The sequence below is a fragment of the Poeciliopsis prolifica genome, unplaced genomic scaffold (genome assembly GCF_027474105.1).
Source record: "Poeciliopsis prolifica strain line A6 unplaced genomic scaffold, Auburn_PproV2 SCAFFOLD005, whole genome shotgun sequence".
In the NCBI taxonomy this organism is placed as follows: Eukaryota; Metazoa; Chordata; class Actinopteri; order Cyprinodontiformes; family Poeciliidae; genus Poeciliopsis; species Poeciliopsis prolifica.
The window spans coordinates 6,895,475-6,916,102 of record NW_026562380.1 but is presented as its reverse complement, the minus strand read 5'-3'; the positions used below and the strand labels follow the sequence as shown (position 1 = coordinate 6,916,102).

General features: G+C 38.4%; 1 protein-coding gene across 2 annotated transcripts in view; it reads right to left on the bottom strand.

Annotated features, from left to right (window-relative positions):
* Positions 1 to 20,628, bottom strand: part of slc35f3b (solute carrier family 35 member F3b) — a 48,020-nt gene that overhangs the window by 18,255 nt on the left and 9,137 nt on the right. Inside the window, exon 1 of one of the 2 annotated variants that reach the window (XM_055029647.1) lies at positions 6,378 to 6,589. The exons of the other annotated variant lie outside the window; for it this stretch is intronic. Within the exon in view, the coding sequence (XP_054885622.1) occupies positions 6,378 to 6,453 (76 nt within the window). The 5' untranslated portion in view covers positions 6,454 to 6,589. Of the gene's footprint in view, positions 1 to 6,377; positions 6,590 to 20,628 lie in introns of those variants that run through there. 2 annotated transcript variants of the gene reach the window in all.

The window sequence follows — 20,628 nt, the reverse complement described above, 5'->3', positions numbered from 1 at the left end:
GAATTGGAGGCAGTAGTGGAACATTTTCCAGTCACTTGTGGGTTTTTGACCTCCAGATAGCTTCATCTTCCTGCCACATCCAGCTGGCGTAGCTACTGATGACCTCACCAACTCTATTACCACCAACTTCAATATTTTTCAAATCATTTTTCTTGTGCAACAATAATATGGGTTCTCTGAACCATCTGACCAATTTTCTTGACTTAGCCATATTTCCAATATGTAATGAAACTTTATTGTCTGCAGTCCAGATGATTAAATAACTTTTCAACACACATCTGGTAGTAGTGTAAAAATTTTAAAAATAACCTGCATATTAAGCTACAATTACACTTTTGTGTCTAAGCTTAACCACTACAAATTTATGCACTCAAATAATATATTGAATGGTCAAAACCTCAGCAAATATCCACTTTATAACCTCTAATCTATGGCTAACCTTACAGGAGAATTATTCTAAATGACACTCAGGACATTTTTTTCTTGATCTTTGTCACGCAGCATCAGTCAATAAATCAATAACAAAAAAAAAAAATCCTTCCGTCCCCGCTTGACCTACGAGGTTTGTCGTTTCTGAGGGTGAGGACAAACACAGAGTGAAAGACGAGTCTGAGTACGAAATGTTTGTTAGGTTAAGACTACACATAAGAGTCGTAGTTTTACCACAGCAGAGACAGTCCGGCAGACATCAGTCACTGTCTCTGTAATATCTGACTCTGACAGACAGAAGTGGTCTGTGAAATTTGGCTCTGACAGCTGGGTCAGGCCATCCTGTCAGTAAGAGCCCGTTCAACACAACAAAGCAAGATCTTCTGACAAGCCTGTCTGACTCCATATCACAGGAGCTAAAAACACACCCTGCTGCGTCAAACAGCTGATAGGCTTGACCGCATGGGCTGCGGGGACAAAGGCCCCAGAGGACAGACAAGGGAGGGACAAGTGTTACTGATCCCCCTAGACTTCAGTCTGGATCATTTTCTCCTTCAGCCTCAAAGGACGGCGAAACAACTTCCTCTTGAAGCAGCAGCAAACTTTTTGTTTGTTGCTGACTTGAAATAAACAGCTGGCAGGCCCAAGGCATAAGCATAGCATTTTGCTTAGAGCCCCAGGAAGGCTTGGGCAGGCCCTGTCTGCAGACGGCGATGGTCAATGTTGTGTCTCCTCAAAGACTCACTAGTGTGTGAAAGGTGAACTCGCTCAAGTTTGAGTGGGTCTCTGCATTTTCTTACTAAAAACAACCTAAAAATAGCATAAAATCTATTTATATTTAGCCCTCCATAAAAACCCCAAAAATGTGAACACTACCTGCTTTGACCCATTCAATTCTCTCTCCTGCAGTTCCTTAGAGGAGTAAATTACTGTGGAAGGCCCTGAACTTTAATAGACTGGCAAAAAGCCCAGTACACTGCACAGCAAATCAATATTTAAAAGATTGGCCACAACATCCTTGTTAAAATAATGGATAGGCTAACACTGCTGGTGTGTGACTTGCCAAGGAATGGTTTCACTCTTCTTTCCACCTAAAGTCAAGTGATGACACAAGAAAAACAAAAGCAACTTGGGTTAAAGGGAAATTTGAATGTTTTTGAAGTGAGACTGCTTGACAGTCATAAGTGGTTCACATTTTACCTGCAGTAGCGAATACAACTCGGATCACAAGCAACTTTGTCAATAAACTTAAAATAAATGACAAATTAATTACAGTGTCTTGCTCCTATTCCAATTCTCTGCACTGATTCTGCATTTGGTTAACATATGCAGAAGCTTGCCCTCCCAAAAAAGGTTAGGAGTTCTGTCATTATGAATTTATTCTTCACTTATCAAGCAAAACGGGCCTGTTCCACTACTTCACCAACAGCATTCAAAGTCAACTTCAGTCACACTCAAAAGGCAAAAGGACTGGAAGAATGAAATATTTAAAGTTGTTTCTAAAAGAAACCTTCAAAATGAAAGCATTTACTGCTAACATTTGTGATACTTCTTCAATATGGATGCTAATAATGTATTTTGAAAGATGAAACGTCATCTCCATACTAAAGTTGTCCTATTCATACCAAACCGAGAAGCATAATATAAAATCAATAAGAAAACTGCAAATAAATGGTAAATGGCATGTAATTGCACAGTGTTGTATCAACTTCATTAAAAAAAAAAACACATTCACTCTCTGATGGTGGCACTTTACTAGATAGTAGCCACAGCTGCCATGGGGCAGTTTGACAGTCTGTCACAAACTGATGGTCAGACATCCTCCTTCTGGATTTTCTAGCAGAGACCAGAGTTCATGCTTCCATCGGTTTCAGCAGATCCTCAAGATCCTGAAGAAGCCAAGCAGCCCCATCACACACCGGCTGTAGGTATGATGTTCTTTTTTCTGAGATGCTGTCTTCGTTTCACATCAGATGTAAAGGGACAAACCTTCCAGAAGGTTCCGCTTTGCCTCATTGATATTTTGTTTTTTGTTCAACAGCGGATGATATATTGCCTTGTTTCTCTGTTATTAATAATTTATGAACACTGACCTTGACTGAGGTAAGGGAAGTCTGCATTTCTTTAGGTTTTGTTTTGGGTTCCTGAATAAAATTTTTAACCTTTCTCGAAGAACCTTTAGCAGGCTATACTTTCTGGAAACACTCTTCCATGCAAATAAACTTGCAGAAATAATGATGTCATGTGTGTTTTAGGGTTGCTCAAAATATCTTCATAGTTCAGAATTTAGGCTAATTAAACTAGTAACAATATCTGTCATGCAATAAATCAAGATAATTTTAAGAATTGTTAAGTTTGCTGCAGTGAAATTATGAATGTCCTATGATTTGCTTGACTTTGCTTCAGTTTGACTATAAACAGTAATTCATGCTAAAAACACACGAGACCCTTGAGACAGAACAGCAGCTGGTGAAATATGGCCATCATCCTCAGGGACTCATGAACGCTGAATCACCTTTATTAGATGCCTGCTCTCTTTCAAAGCTTGTATAATGAAGTTATGTAGATTAAAGGGACTGATATGAACTTCTTACCCCTCGTTCTAGCAACACAGGAACAACACACACACTCCCCAAGGACGCTCTTTCATTTAAAAAGAAATCAATAATCGCCCTCCCGGCCATTGAATTTGTCAGAGCACACAGAGGAGGCAGTAACTATTTCAGACGATGTCACTGAATCAAACCCAGGGCGAGAGAAAATGTCAGCATATACCCAGAATGGATCTCTCTGAATTGTTTTGCTGCTGTCTTCAAGATGAGTTTCCACCAAGGCTGGTGTCAGCATTGATCTGTGTATGTTTCAGATGCTCCCTAAAAGTACACAATGTGACTGGCCCCATAGAGCGAGGATTACTGACATTATTGGGGAAGCTATAATTTGGCGTCTGAATTTGAAAAACACCCAATTAGATCCCTGGCTTTGGCTCCACGTCCGTAAATCTTGTGGAATATATTTTATATAAACCTGTGGGGGATGCCAACTGGAGACAAAAAAAGAAAGAAATGAAAAGGAGTCCACTGTACAACCCAAACTGCAAAAACAGGAACTTTTTGTCAGCTGGGTGCAAGTTGTTAGTGAGAAGAACAGAGAGGCTTTTTTTTTTTAAAAGCCAGTGTTACATAAGCAACAGAGACTCTGACAGGCTGAGTGTTGATCCGCTATGGCCCCCTGTGATTCCCGTCTCCTTCAAAGCAGCTGCTGAATGTTCACATCTCCTCTCGCTGGTTTACAATACAGTGTAATCCCAAATAAACGTTCCCAAATGTGTCTTTCTCCTCTCTTTTTGGTCACTTTCAGTTTACTTTCGGAAACTCTGTTCGAAGGAACTTGTCGAACCGTAGCCTAATATCTCAGTTGCTCTGAAAATAAATTCAATTTTGCAGTAATAAGCTGAGAATTCAGCAGTTGTGATTATTCTACAGGTTCCTCAAAGATACTGGAATTAGGGAATATGATGCATTTTATTAGTTCATTTTTTGCAGTGTGCATCTAAAACTGCATGAGAATTCCTTATTCATATTCTTGCAGCTGGTCATTTATTATGAATAAAGCAGTCAGACATTTCCGGATCCAGACACCAACACTGCAGCTCTCCAACACAGTGAGTGCAGACAGAGAGGTGAGAACTGATGTGTACTAGTCAACAAACAGGACAAAATACTTGCATTAAGAAATAAAAAAGATCATACAGAGTACTGTCTACATGGTTTGTGTAAAACATATATGTATTTTGAAGATAAAGTCAGCAGATTTTTTTTTCAGGAGTGCCTCGTGTTTAGCTCCACCCATCTTTGCCTCTAACACTGACTAACTTGCCTTTTCCTGCTTAAATAAAGCATCCTTGGCATGACGCTGCCACCACCATGCTTCACTGTGAAGGAGGATGTGATCCGAACGTGGTGCAATTAGTTTTCTATCACACGGCTTCTTACCTATGTATATTAAACACAGGCAAATAGTTGTTTTTTATTCAGAATCTCACTGGAATCTCCTTCCACATGCTTGCTTTATTCTGTGCATGCCTCATGGTAGAACTTTGACTCTTAATGCCTGAATTTATTTAAAGTAACATACGATATATTTTTGTGGTCAAACAGATTCCAAACTAATAAAGGATTGTTCATTTGAAAACAGCACATACAACATGTGACAAGGGAACAAAAGTCTCAGGGACATTATCCCTGCAAAAAAAGAAAAAAGAAATTTTGCAATCATGACACAGATGCACCTCGTGGGTGCATCTGGTAACTAAATCCTGTCATCTACAGAAATACTCAGAAAACCCATGGATCAGAGATGGACCGTTGGGTCATTTCATGTGGGAACATCCTCTTCATGTGGAATGTGAATTAGACAAAATATGACGCTGTAGACGTTAGAAGCCGTATGAACAAACAACCCTGGAAGAAGAGGTGGAGGGGATGGAGCACATCAGTTTAGACAAGAAAAGCAAGTTTACAAGAAGGGACAGAAACGCTGCACTTCTTGAAGGCACACAGGCCATTTGAATCCTTTAGCAAGATACTACATATCTTCTAAAATCGCTGTGGCTGAGAGTCCAGTTAATCAGATGAGGCAGGATTACCAAACTGTGAGGCGGAAGCTCAGCCAGAGACCGTAACTCCAAGGAGGCGCTTTGTGGAAATAGGCAGCGCTTTGTAAGAGCAAATGTTTAGAGACCCTTCAGTGGCTGCTATGGAAGATTTAGGGATTCCTGTAACGTGCATGTTGGAACCAAACTCCAGATATGTTTTTGATGAGGGAATAACATGATAACACGATGTAAAGCATTATAACACGATGTAAAAATGTTGATTGTGTACAATACTCCCCCCTTTAAAAATGCAGGTTCTTTGCTGTAGTTGCTCTGTAGCTTGAGGAGCTGATCTTAGAAAGAAAGATGATGTGCAAACTGCTTTACACATAAAAAAGTACTTGCATAATCTGTAAAGTATATAGACAAACAATCAAATGTAACATTAGCAAGACTGCAGTAAAAAAAAAATCAAAGGTCATTCCCAAAGCAACAACCTTTCAGTGCAAATCCTTCAGAATTTACCTGCCTCTGTATTTCTTTGTGCTTAATTCCTTTTGCCCCTATTTTTCTAAATAAATAATAGTACCATTTGCACCATATTTATCTGGATGTGTTTAATAAAACATGACCCAGAACACTTCAGTTAACGGCACTGTGAAATCAGCAGCCACTCAACTTTTTTTTTTTTTTTTTTGCTTTCAGCTCAGGCAAAAACACTGAGCTGAAATTTTTAAAAAGTCTGCATCATTGCACAAGCATGAGTCAGTAGAGAAAATCAGATGATGCATTAGTGAGGTACGCCTCTCTGGTCCCAGCAAATCATAGCATCAAAACACTCTTAGATTGAACCTCTTTACAGTAAATTTCATGGAAAAGAGGCATAAGATCTATGCTCTGCCGTTATAGTCTTCTGCATTCTCCTTACACTTGCAGCCAGTGATGGATGAAGGGTGGGGAGAATGAGAGGGAATCCCTGCTGCAATAACAACTTAAAACGCTCCCTGAGGACGTGCAGAGGTTTTAGCACATCGCACCAACACAAGCGTCTGGGAAAAATAGCTTGTGACTTGGACTAATTTCAAGGACTATAGATGAAATTGAACAGAAATCAAAGGGAATGGTTTTAAAAATGTCCATACGTCAAAATGCTGGAAGAGTGCAAAGTTGATATAAAGCCTTTAAATCTTAGTCGCAGTCAGATTTTTCTGTTGACTTTCTTATTTATTTATTTTATTTTTTTATGATAAGCCCTTACCTAACCCCTTTCCTGCCTGTCAGTAGCGGTTTTGTTGGGGTCCCGGAGTCCCGCTGTGCGGACGCGCTCTGAATGGGCAAAGACTCTCCCTACCTTCCACTTTGGTGAGGGTGAGCACCGGACTGTTGCAGGCGGACAGCGGGGCAACCCTGGCGGAGTGTTTCTTCATGATGATGAGCTCGGATGGGCTGAGCTCCAGACCGCTTCGACTACATCCCTGAAGCTGGTTCGGTGCAGACTCCAGACCTCTTGATGGGACCCCTCACACTCGGCCCCCTGCTCTCTGTCCCCTCGTATCCATCCGACTCCACTGCTTCAGATTTGTTCTCCTCTCTTTCCTCCCCCCCCCTACCTTCTCCCTCCTTCCCGCCCCAAATCTGCCTCACTCGGTGCGTCCTGGCTGCAATCTCCTTCACGTGTAGTTGGGCATTTGCTGCAATTCGCCCACGTCACGAACTAATTAGTTTCACAACCACGTCCGTCCGTCCACACATCACCCCTCATGTTGGAGCCCGGTGGTCCTCCCAGACCGTCCTCCTCCTCCTCCTCCTCCTCCTCCTCCTCCTCCTCCTCCTCCTCCTCCTCCTCCTCCTCCTCCTCCTCCTCCTCCTCTCCTCCTCCTCCCGCCGCGGTCTCCGTGTGGAAAAAGGAAACTCCGCATGCAGCCCAGGAGCAAGAGACGCTGACCCGGTTCGGAGGCGTAAAAACAAACTCCAGCTCTATAAATGGACCTTTAGTGACAGAAACGGGACCGAGACATCGGGGATGGGAGGGTCATGTGCTGGTTTTGCAATGAACAGCAGGCAATTGATATAGTATTGCCAATAAGGCTCACCACCCTGGGCGCTACTCTGGGATGGGACTACACCAAATTGGGTAGTTGATATGAATCAGTTGGGACTTTAAATTTTAGTTTTTATCATTTCCAGTCAATGTGTGGGCATGAGCTGTGGAAGAAAATATGCCGGTAATGATAAAGTTGGTGTTTAAGGTTTAAGCAGATGTGCACATATAGAAACTAGGAGGTGCAAGACAACCTTTCCTTTTCTACTGCACAAAAATGTGCTCTTCTTAAATCTTTTTTCTTTTGTTTTTGTAACAGTGTATAGCCTATAGTCCTAGGTAGAATGTTTGGCTTTAAAACCCGAGATTTCTAATGCCCCACATTTTTTAATTGTAAAGTTTTTTCTTTTTTTTCTCTCCACTACATCTTCTACGGCCACCAAACACCAGGGAAATATACAGTGGAACAAGTTCAAATAACATGAATACCTTTGCAAAGTACTTTATCAGAAAAAATTTTGATTGGTGTTTTCAAAATATTGTAAACATCAATCAAAATTTGGTGTCAACAATCCTGGTGTTTACAAAAAAACAAAGAATTGGTGTTTACAATTTTGTTTCGAAATGCCAATCCTCAGGAATGTTTTATCTTCACCACTTCTGATAAAGGTAAATAAGTAAACAATTCACACAAATCTCCTATGTTTATGGGAATATATGCAAAAAAATATTATCTTTATTTATTCATTAAGTCCTTTGAAACTTAGATTGCTCACTCAGCTTATGACAAATTATAAATCTTCTTTGTACTGTTTTTTCCTCATCTATATACCAGGCTGTGTGCAGTCAGTGGAGAGGTGTCTGTACACAGGTAGGTTAAACTTATGCTAGTTTAACCTAAAGTCTAACTCTGTTGTGCCTGAACATGATTAATGAACTTGTTGATTAGTGGTTGCAACTGAAGCCCCAGACTGGTTTTCTTGTTCTACAATGTCTTCATTGTTCTTGACCGTCACTTTACCAAAACCAAATTTGTTCAGTTTCCCGACTTGTTGAAAAGAGTCTTTTCCATAAATTTCTGACTGCTTCTTAACTCTTGTTCTGAAGAGATTGGTGTTGGAGCATCAATTTTGACCTTTGAATCAATTTTTTTCAAACTCCAAGCTGTCAGACAGCTGATAAGCCCAGCTGTTCAACTGAGAGAGTGGCTAAGTGCATCTGTAACTTACCACAGTCTTATTTTTGTTGGATTCCAAGGAAGCCATAGCACATGATAAGAGGAGGAGAGGTAAGCTGGGAGAGGTCTGCAGAATATTAATCTGTAGGGACATTTCCCAATCTGGCAATGTAAACTTGAAGTAATTTAAATACAGGATAGTGTGTCAGCTAAGCCTTTTGTAGATGTGTGTACAAAATCCATTTAATAAGAGCATGCCTAAAGGAAGCTGTCCTGAATAATTCACCACTTACACTGTCCCACACACTCGTGCAAGAATCACCTCTCGTGCCAAAATAGTCAGGCAGCTCCAAAGAAACTCAAACTCCGCAACCAAATCCACCACTCCCTTCCAATATGGTCATTTGGATATACAAATGGGAATTGTTTGGGAAAACTGGAAAGGAGGTAATGAATGAGGAGCCAAAATGTATACTAAATGGCCTCAGTGGACAGCACAGGGTGGATAAAAATCATGAACATGACGTCTATGAATTGTATAGTGCAAAAGGCAAACATGTCTCTGCCTGAGTCACATTCTAGCATTGCACCTGCCACCTGTCTCTCTTCCATTTACTTCAAAGCCATCAGTTTTCAGCAGTTCAGCATGTAGAAAGCTTGAAGACTTACTGAAAGGAGGGCATGTGATAGCATTCACAAATAAACCAGGGAAGAGGAAAGATTGGAGCGTTGAGATCATTAAGCGATTCCAGTCAGCGATTCATAGACTTTTATCTGCAAACATGGAGGAGGATCAAACAACTGCACCCTCCAAAATACCACATGACAACTCCATCTTTGTAACACACTGTTTGGGATAATTGCAAATGATCAAGAACGTCGACTAAAAAAACGAAAGAAGAAGAAAATGTTCTGAGGTGGCTGCATCTGCATACTCTTTTCATTTAGAGGCAGAAAGAAGCAGATCTGGAATAGAAGGTGATTTTTCTTCAACACGCACTGGAATGTTCTGGATCTCTCCAAAGAGCACTGCGAGCTTTTTCTGTCTTTTGTTTATTTAAGCCGAAAGGGGGACGATACAGACTGCCAGGTCAAACAGTCTTTAACTGACACTTTAGAGACACTTCTGGGATAGAAAGAAAACAGAATTACATCTTAGAATCTGTATGTTAGGACTGGAGTAATCGTACTGCACGAAAGGCTTTGTAACAGAACAAAAGCAAAACCATTTATACAACATTTTCACAACCTAAATGGACACTAGAGCTAATCCCATAAGTATTTATTAAAGCAAAGCAAACGGTGAGTTCAAAGAATGGATCATAGGAGATGACAATGGGTATATAACACCAAACAGTATTAACAAATCTCCAGTTTTACAATGTTTTCTTTAATATTGTACATATTCACTATTTCTACAGCTGAACATGAAACGGCACACAGTGTTGCGATTGAGAAGAGATTATTGATTACTTTGTAGTGGAAACTAATCGGCCCAGACTGCTGTTAGGTGCATTTAAGTGTGAATGATTTGGGACGATTTGATTAAAATGAAACACTGTAACTAAGGTCACAGCTGCTGGATACACATTTTCTTCAGTGAGTAGCACTGGCTCCCCCTATTGTCAAGCTACTGTAAAATATGAATATTTTAATTACATGCTTTACTGGTTCTAGAAGAAAGGGTGAAACAGAGAAAAGGCAAACTCTAAGAAATATTTTAACAATGACAATGGCTATCAGACTGTGAAACAAAACACTCATATAGTGTTATTATTGTGGTATAAGAAAAACGAACCAGCATTAATTTTTGCCTCTCTTATGTTGCAATGTGTTCCATTTCTTTTTAGTTTGCACAGGATTCTTTCCCCCAATTCTAAAATTCAGCACTTTTGAAAGTGGGCTCATTTTGAGTATATTTAAGCCAATTCATTTATTCTTTTCAGCCATTCATTTGGTATTTTCAATGGATGCTCTAGTTAATTGTCCTAAAAGTCCTCTGCCTAAAATTCGACTCCCCAGACTGCATAACACAGTTCTCTCTAAAATGCTTGTCTTTTTCTACAAATCTATCTTACCATCCCAAAATGGGTGCATAGTAAGTGTTTTAAAGACTCCTCAATAACTTTACACAACCTTTAGACACACATTTTATGATCTTTAGTGACAGCCATCATGTCTCGAACATTAGCAGCTCTTTTCCAGTTTGTACATTTAAAGCATTTTAAACAGTCTGAAATGCTCCCCAGCTGTTCAGAATGAAAGCTTCCCTTTGAACTAAGCTTGTTGCTCAGTGCTGGAAATTATTTAAATTGTTCACCATTGCTGTAATTATAAGACAGCAATTCCAGAATACAGATAATTTCTTCATACATTTAAACATCAGAGCAGTTTTAGCGTGAATAACTGCAATCATCTAGATGTAATGGTTTTTTTTATTTTATTTCGGTTCTTACATTGCCTTGCAAAATATATTCTACATATTTTGTCAAATTAGAACTACAAGGGTTTTAGTTTTTTGGACTTCACAAATCTTTCACATGCAACTCTATGTGAAAGACCAAAGTCAAAGTAGTGCATAATTGTGCATTGGAAGAAGACGGATAGATGATTTTGAAATTAGAGAAAAATATGTCAGACACGTCTCTCCAATCTCCTTTATTCTGATCCACTGCAACCAATTACCTTTCGTAGCTAAAAATATTCATTCTAAACTATTAGGCCAGGCAAGAAAAACATTATTCAGAGAAACAGCCAAGAAACCCACCGTAATTCTTGAGAGGTTGCAGAGATTCAGGTAAATAATATGTCAAAAAGAAAACAATCAGTCTTGTGGTCCACAAATTTGGACTTCATGGTAAAAGACGGACATTGTTGGAAAAATGCCCTTGAAAGCACATCAAATAAAAAATAAAATAATGATGTCATGATATGTCATCAAATATATCATCCTAAAAAATGCACACAAAGAGTTCATCTGCATCAGCTCAACTTTCTGCAATGTCTAATTCATGCCATTCTTTTCTCAGGTGTTCTGAAGGATTTGTGACACTGCAGTTGAACTATTACTCCTCTGGAGGGCACTGCGACCACAGAGTCGCAGACAAAAATGACACCTGATCAGGGTTTAGATAAAAGGCGGCTAGGAAATCAACCTGCAGGCCACTACTAAAGGAAAGACAAAGATAGCAGCAATGGAGGTTATAAAGTGACCCAGATACACTGCTGTAACACGCATACACACACTACCTGTACAAGAAATATGTAAGGACAGATGCCTTCAAGAACTTAATGAAATGCAACAGATGATAAATAAGAGAATGAATTAAAAATGATATAATAATAGGTGACATATAGTAAATATACATATATAGAAACTGTTCTCTGTGATGACATCACTCCGATGCAGCACATTTTTAAAGCGCAAAGACAGTGTGAGGCACTCACTCCAATTTATGACATTTTTTTTCCTCTATTGTCTGGTGACAAAAAGCTGCAGGGAGTCCAGAGTGACCTGGAAAACACTGGCAGCTCTTAAAGAAGCAATGGTATATATATTGTTTATTGCAAATTGATATTTAAATAGGCTTTTTACACTGAAAGATTACAGTCAATAGAAAGTAAAGAAGAAATGCATACTTTTTCAGTGCAAGTTTTTTTTCATGAATGTTAGTTGTTTTCAAAAGAACTTGACTCGTAGAAAACGGTTAACATTTTTATTAGAAAAAATAAGTAATTTTCTGAAATAGATGAGCTTTGCAAATTTTACACAGACACATGTTCCTCATTAACAGAAACAGGAAAGCGTGAAGCGTGTAAAAGGCATGCGCTCAACATGCAAAAAGAAAAGGATTTCATGCACTGCTGCATTGCAGGCTTCTTTTCTTTTTTTTAATCTCACCGTTAGAGATATAAACGAGCATGAATCCCAATGAGGTTTCATGAATTCCAAAACAAGGTTCCCCTCTGTGCTGAAATTTTTTATTCATCCCTCCAGCAAAAAAAAGTATATATTCCCTTTCATTGACTCAGAGATTCAGCATTAAAGGGCAAACTTAATCAAAATTTAAGGCTTGAAAACATAGAAATCTTGAAAAGTATGATGCATTAATAAATCACAACCTGACTTTCCATTATTTTTCAAAACAGCTCAGTAGTTATAAATTTTATGCTTTTGGCACAAAACCTGCCTTTGGAGCAACAACTTTCTAAAACCATATGACAGAATAATTATACTATAATGAATAATTATACTGCATATGTAAATGCAGAGTGGAACAACCAATCGGTTTCAACAGAAAATAGTGTTTTTCTGAAAAAAGAGCTTCTTAATGGATATGCAATGAAAGCACTGGATGAGTGGCCCTATTGATAAAACAATAAAGGATGGTGTGAAAGCTCTTACAAGCGCCAACGAAAGAAAGGTTGACCGGAGTCATAAAAGTCAGCAGTTGAAGGGTGATTTCTCCTTACTCACCAAAAACTGTGTTTCTGCAGCAATTGTTGGGCTTTAAGAGAAGCACCAAGGTGCACCATAGCTTTTCATGCTACGGCCAAAACATCAAGGTGATCAACATTATTTTGCAGTGGGATTTGTGTTCGCCATGACGTCTGCCAGTATAAAGTACCAGCTGGCATCTTTAGATTGTGTTAATAATTGAACCAATAACTGCTCTCTCCAAACATTAGTGCTGCATGTCTGCATTTTTTTTTATGAGCCAAGTTAATAACCCGCTCTATTTCAATATTTAGACTTCTTTTTCAATCACAATATGCTAGTTTTAGCTTGAAGTGACTTTTCAGGCTCCAGTGGCAAAGTGTTGTAAAAAGTTTTATGTAGCTTGAGTGTCTTGTCCTTCTCCTTGAATTAAGATTTGATTTTTAATTTTTAGTAGTTAAACCCACTGAGTTAGTTAAACCCACTGAGTAGTTAAACCCACTGATTGAAAACCATGAGCTAGTTAACTTTTAGCTGCCTCCATTAATTGCTGCTATGTTCCATGCAATCTCTTCCTCATATATTATAAAACATTCTGGTGCTAAAGTCTTTGAAGAAATTGGAGTACTAAGACTTGCCTCTGTACAAAAATGTTGATCAGAACTAAAGCAGACTTCAGTCTACCTGAATAAAGGACTTCTACCTGAAGTCTGCCACCATTTGAGGTTTTTTGAATTACAGTTTTTAAGTAGGCAGTCCCCATTCTAGTGAATTAAAGGCATATCCTTTAACATAGAGCACTTTTAAATATATGGGTATTATGCAGTCTTATTAGGTCTTCAATGTACTAGTTAGAAACATTTCTCATGATTTTCTGTCCCTCATCAGACAACAGTTATAGTATTAAAACAATAAGACTTGATCTGATAAAGTAGTAGTAAATTGGCTGGTCTGCTTAGAATAGTAGTTTTAAGTCCATCCCTTAAAACTACTATTCTAAGCAGACCTGGTTCTTGTCAAATGACTGGAGAGAAACGCACAAGCCGTCCCTCGACCTTGCCAGAATAAGCAAGCTTAGACAAAGTGGCCAAAACCTTTTCCATTGATGATTTCTCAATGCTTGCTTGATGTCATCACTGTTTGGCAACTTTCTCCAGTACATTTCTTTAGATTGCATTTGCTTTCTGTCAGTCACACTTTTTCAAAAGGTGATTTTTCTTTAAGCTTGAAAATGAAGAGCGGTAAAAATGACACATAGCCACTGCTAATGAAAGTGCAAACTGAACAGTGGAGGGTTGTTTTCATATTTTGGACTAATGAGTAATCCTTATATCTTGTCTGGAAACAGCTAAGCTCTGACGACAAGGCAGACCCTGCATCTCGTGAGTGACAAATAAAAGAGCCTTATCGGAGCCTGAAGAATCCTGCCCTGGATGTTGGAAACGTTGGACCTGTTGAAACCCTTTTTCTCTTTAAAGCAGCACAAACAGCCATCAGCTGTGTCACCAGCGGTGACATGGGAGCTTAAATGAGGACTTCAACAAATCTCCATTTTTGTAACAGCTGTTGGGGAGATAGCTGACAAAAAAGGAAAATAATACACCTGAGACTCTACAGCTCAATTATGATGAGATTTAGTGATTTTCATCATTTTTGCATCAAGATAATTGAGTCTGGCAGCTCTGAAAAATTGGAGGCAAAAAATGGAGACAATGACAAGCACATCCATAAATCTACTAAAATTGTTGTTGGACCAAAAAAAACCACCAATAATCATAGAGTAAAATAGATCTGTACAGAAGAAAAATATATCCTATGTAGGCTAAATATTATTTATACAGATGTGTTATATATTTGCAGAAATATATAACACATCATACATGTGTTTTATATATATAATGCATATGTTTCTGAGCTGTTTTGATGTACAACTCAGAAACACTTGGCACAGTGTCTCACATAAATAAATTAGCAGAAACTCCAAAAAGGAAACTGTGAAAAAAGCTTGTTGCGACCTTCTCCCCATGTCCTACAGTGACTGCTTAAGAACATGCAGAATTAAAGAGCACACATCGTTCTTTTTAAAATAACTATTCATTTTGCATTTATTCTAAAAGGAAATATCTTGATCAATAAGAATTTACAGTGCCCCCTATCAGGGACATGGAGGATTTTTTTTTCTTTTAGGATTCCCTCGCAATACTTCTGCTTTACCTAGAAAAACTGTTGCTTTTCCTCTTAATAATGTTCTGATCTTTTACGACAAAAAAAAAAAGAAACAGTAATGTAGTTGACAAAATGTTGTTCTGAAGGTACTTTTTGGACTCTGGTCTAGTACTTAATTGGTTCTAATCTTACCAAACAGACATGGACTTCTTTGCGTCATTGTGATATGGTCATTTATCACCAGAATGTGCAGATATGTGGGCTACCACACGGGTCAGTCTTGGGATCCCTCCTATTCGATATCTACATACTCAACCTTGTGTGAACCACCTTGAACTGCCTTGTTGCTGAAATTACAATGCAAATAGATTTGACTTGACTTGATTATTCACCTCTGCTTATTCCCTGAGTTCGCACACATCTTCTGGATAAATGATCCTTGTAGCAAAAGTGCTCACTCCATCCTTTATCTATTTAACCATTAAGCAGCCAACCAGCCACTCAACAATGTACTGTTAATGATGAACTCAGTTAGTTTACATCTACAGATGAACTTCAAAACAGTGAACCCATGCTAGGTTATCATTTATGTATGAAGGTGAATGTCTGGTTTTCTGGCTGTAAGTCAAAATATATTTTGGTTCTTAAAATTCCTTATTTAAAAGAAAAGCTGCTGAAAGGTTAGTTGTCATTATTTGTGTTTCTTCCTTTGAGATGTCTTTGAAGTTATGCCAATAAATCAGTGACCACAGGCTCCTGATGCATTAGAGCAGTTTTTGAGGTGTTCAGATTGGAATGCAGGAACAGCCAACTCTCTTTCAACTCTGATAAAAACAGGGTTTGATCAGCAAAACTTAGCTTTCCCAACCATATCAGCAGCAGCAGGTGTTTGGAAACCCTTCAAAAGAGAAAAGCAGATGCACCGCACTATCAGCAGTCTAAAACTCATACCCTTTCTTTCGTCCATCAAGCCGCACTCACAGAGCAGAGCATGCAGGCAAATAAAGAGCAGTCACTTTCAGACAAAAATAGAACTTGATGCTCTCATGTTCCCATAGCTGTAAATGTGCAGCTTTGTACTCCTGTTGCGGGGTTTGAGGGAGAGCTGCTTCTTTATCAGCTGGAGATGGAATTAGAAAAGATGAGGCAATTTATCATTCCGCTGAGGAAGGTTTTTATTATGATGAAGTGCTCTCATTATGTGTGGTGTAAGCGGCATGGATGACTGACTTGTGTTCAGTTCTCAGCCGTATTTACACTGATATTAGTGGGAGAGGCACTTTTAAACCGAACGGTTTATGAAGGGTATCTATTACAATTTCCTTTTGATTAGGCTATCTGACTATTTATTTAAAATAAAAAGAGGATTCTTTCTTTTCCACCTACAGTTAATTAAACTAAATGCCAATCCGTTGTAAACAATAAAGATTATTCAACAAGGTCTCATTTGGACCTTGCTTATTCTATCAATTTGCTGTAAACTATCAAAATTATGCTTATAGCAAGGTTTGAACATTGTACACTAAGTCCCAGCACAAATGGAAGCCTGTGCACTGGCTTGATTTGAATAAACACTGTGACTAAGTAGTTGCTCTGTACATGTAGATGGGAGAGGATTGTAAACCAGTCAGTTCCCTGAGGGGGGAGAAGAGGTTCAAGCCTTCCTGACTCCTTCTGCACTCCCCATCGGTTGTCGGCTCTCATCCACATCCACAGCACTCTTAATTGCCTGATTCCTGACCCCACGTTGAATACTTGGTACACAAGGGGCTTGGGGGTTATAATCGTGACGTATAGTGACATCCATGGGGAAAACTCACTCCCTCGGCTATACCAGCTCTTGCTCTCAGTCTACAGCCCCAGCAGAGACCTAAATTTACAACTCATATCAGACAGTACAAGAGTGTTTCCCACATAAACTGTTCTGGGTCATGTCTGACAACCATGTACCCCCGGAATTTGAAGTCCCATGAAATCGTCGCAAGACACTTCACTAAATTCAGATACAGAAAGCTGCACTTTAAATTCGCCCAGCAGCCTCTGAGGTGGACAGAGAACCCATATTCTATTCAAGAATACACTGCTTCAGTCGCTACTTTGTAGAACCACACTTCTCTGCTGTTGTACCTTCTAGTTTTCTGGTGTATGTTTTGCCCATTTTTTGCACCATGGACTGATTTCTTTTGCTGTTTTTCTTTGCAAAACAGAAGAAAATCAGTCAGATTGGATTAGGAAAATCTGCAAACACATTTCAAGGTTAAATTCCTACATCCATAATTTCTTTTCAGTTTGGAATTTCTTTCGACCATTTCAAATCATGAACACGCTTCCATTTAAATTATTCCATTCCATTACAGTATTGTATTTATGCTCTACTCTGCCATAGTCTTTAGTGTGACTGTGTGTCTAATTCTGAAAAGATTTTCTTTCAGGGTTGTATTTAGCTTCATCCATCTTCCCGTCCACTCTAAGACATTTCCATGACCATGTCAAGCAAAATTAAATTGGACCCAGCAGTTACTTGTTTTAATCAATGTTGTTGAAAAAAGTAATTTGATATGGTGACTGTTACATTTTGAAAAGCACAAACTGGCCAGAAGAAAAATAGCACAGAATGAAACATGTTTAATGGTTTATATTTAATGATCCCATCACCTAGAGGCTTTAACCGTTTTTTTTTTTTTTGTTGTTGTTCTTTTTTGCAGATTTTCATTGATTCAGAGAACAATAGCTATTTAGCTGTAAGAAGTTGATTATAAACATTTTGTTGCAAAGACAACAACCTTTCCAGTTGATGCAGAAAGTAGAAAACAAAGATTTCATTGTTGCATACAGATCTTAAAGAAAAATCGGAATGTGCCAGAACTGTTATTTGTCTGAATCTGAGGGTCTTTGTGTTTTGATTGCTTCTTTGTTTTGTATTGGGATCATTTTGAGTTGCTGTTGTTTTTCAGTTTGTCACTATGAATCCTAACTGTATTTACTTGTTATTTTTAGCTCATTTTTGTGTTCTGTTCTTTGCGTATGGGTTTAGATTGTATGTCAATGTTTATCTTTAGTTAAATATGAGTCTTTTCTGTCATGTTACATTATGCCATGTTAAATTCTTTATTAAAGTGTAATTTTCCCTCAGTTCTTTCCTTCAAAAATAGAAAGATCTGTTCTGGTCTCTTGAAAAAAGCAGTGATCCATCAGATGCTACAGCCATCAGATACTTAGTCAATATCTCTCCAATAGAAAGCTGAGATGGATGTGAAAGAAGTAAGAAGTTTCATTAAGAACATGGCAAAGATTCAAGTGATTGATGGTCTTACCCTGCCAAAAATAAAACAGTCTACATATATATAAACACACCACAAACTGTGTGGGTCTTTCATCCAAACCGTTTCCTAACACAAAGTGTAATCCACAATGTCAGCATCAACACCCAATGGCACAAATTAGGAAGATGCTACCAGATGCAAAATGACAACATTAATATATTTTCTTTTCTTTTATTGCTAATATGAAACTTGGGCATCCTTTGTGTCTGAAAAGCAAAAACAAAGTTGTTTGTGAAAGGAAAATTTGCCGCAGGGGGGAAGTAAGTGACCTTTCCACTTTTTTTGCCACTAGAAAAGTCTTTTAATTGAACCGTATGTAATCTTATAGTGTTGTGACATGCCAGCTGGTAATATGATGTTGAGCAAGGCAATAAAACTGTCAATTCCTGGACATCATTGTTAGTTTCGCTAATGCTTTTGCAGTTTGCAGAGCAAATTGGTTGCAGAGTCAAATAAATTATACCACTGCCTACTGTCTCCTGCAAACAAAGTTCTTTTTTTGTTTTTGCCATTTAAAAGAATATTGTTTTATATCATAGCAGAATAATAATTCAAAAGTCAATCATTTGAATTTCTCTCTTAAAACGCAACCCACTTCCTCCATTATTATTATTATCATTATTATTATTATTGTTATTATTATTATAGTCACAGTTCTGATTACAGACGCTCTCAGTCAGTGCCAGCTGGAGACATTCTCAAAGAGTTCATAACATTTTCCCAGGCCTGTGCTCTGAGTCACAGATGAGTAACAAAGCCTTTCAGATTTCTTTTTTTTATTGAAGGGCAGGGAAATGATTAATGTATTGTGCAGTGGGTGTGATACATCCATGAAACACTTTCCCACAGCTGCTTTTTTTAAGTGTTTGAGTCAGTGATATGATCTGCTGGTAACTTGACATTTATTTTTATCAGAGGTGGGCAGAAACTAGTTGCATCTAGTGATTTCCATACATATGAGTCACTTTAAATAGACAAATAAAAGCATTTCTAGCATTGATTCAGCTAACTGAAGTAGAAATTTCACTTCTACTTGAGTTTTGTTATCTTGAAATATCGCTTGTCTTACTTGAAAACAATGTCTGGCTGAGCTGCAGTAAGTTATTTCCCTGCGTGACGAACTAACACATTTCAACCAAAAATGTATGAGGCACAGACACACATAGCTGTGTGTCTACTACAGAGCCTACTGCACAATTTGCAAAAATGCAGTAAATAATAATAATAATATATTTGACATATTAACTCAGTTTTTTTATTGTTTTCTACTTGTCTTTCTTTTGATGTTCTGTAAAGCACTTTAACTTGTTTTGTGTGTGAATACTGCTATATAGATAATCTTACCTTCCATGTCACTTTTTTTTTTTTACAAGAAATAACACAAGAATATATTCAAGTTCAGAAGTCTATCAGTCACATAAGGAAAGCTTACATCCACATTTCATAGTGCTACAAGTTCTGATTCTCTCAATGTTCTTCTATTAAAATACCCAAATAAACGGCTTAATTACTTCAGCAACCCCGCTGACAGTTTGCTCTCCCTGTTGAGCTGGCTGTTCTGTGGCCAGAGCAAAAAATGATGTGCTGTGTATGACCACAGCCGACCCTTAATTAATTACACAGAGATAGGAGTCATCACTTCACAGGTTCTAATTAACAACAGATAAAAGAAGTGAGGAAGAGAAAGGGATGACAGGAGGACAGGATTTTCCTCTGAGCAAAATTTCCATGAGAAGGAAGCACAAGTCCCAAGAACTGAGGATCAAAGCCATGATTTGGTTAGCGGTTTTGTCCTTAGGAATAATTCTGAAAAACACGACCAGTAACAGGAGCTGACTGTATAAATGCTACACTGAGTGTTGAAATAGATGCATATGTTTCATGCATGCAGTATTTTTGAAATATAATTTTATAACTCATGCAAGGTGACATACAAGAGGACTTTATTCTGACTTCTGAGGTAAACTGCATTTTTGTTTTAAGTTTGACGGACTGTCAGTGGCTCTGCTAACTCCCTCCACACTACAGTAAACTCCGCCACTTTGCATGGCACACAAAGCCAGACGAACAGCTGAGAGAGACAAGATTGGAGGTTTTCTTCCTCGGTGTGACAGATCTGATCTGCAGCTCCTCCAGCTCTATACGCACAAAAGGGACTTCTGAAGCAGGTGTGTGCTGATCTATGCATCCTCTTCAATTATAGATGCAATGTTACACAACAGAAGCTGCTCCCACTGTACTGGAGGGATAACAGCTCAAAATATACTTCTGCAGACAAGCTTTGACAGTGGTGTTCTGACTGAACATGAAAATGCACAATTAAAGTTTATTTATGTCGCATTTTTCACAGACAAATTATGTCGCATTTTTCACAGACAAATTCACAAAATGCTTACAAAAAACATGTCAAGCAAAATCAATTACCTTAAAATGCATAATGTTTTCTGAAACTTTAAA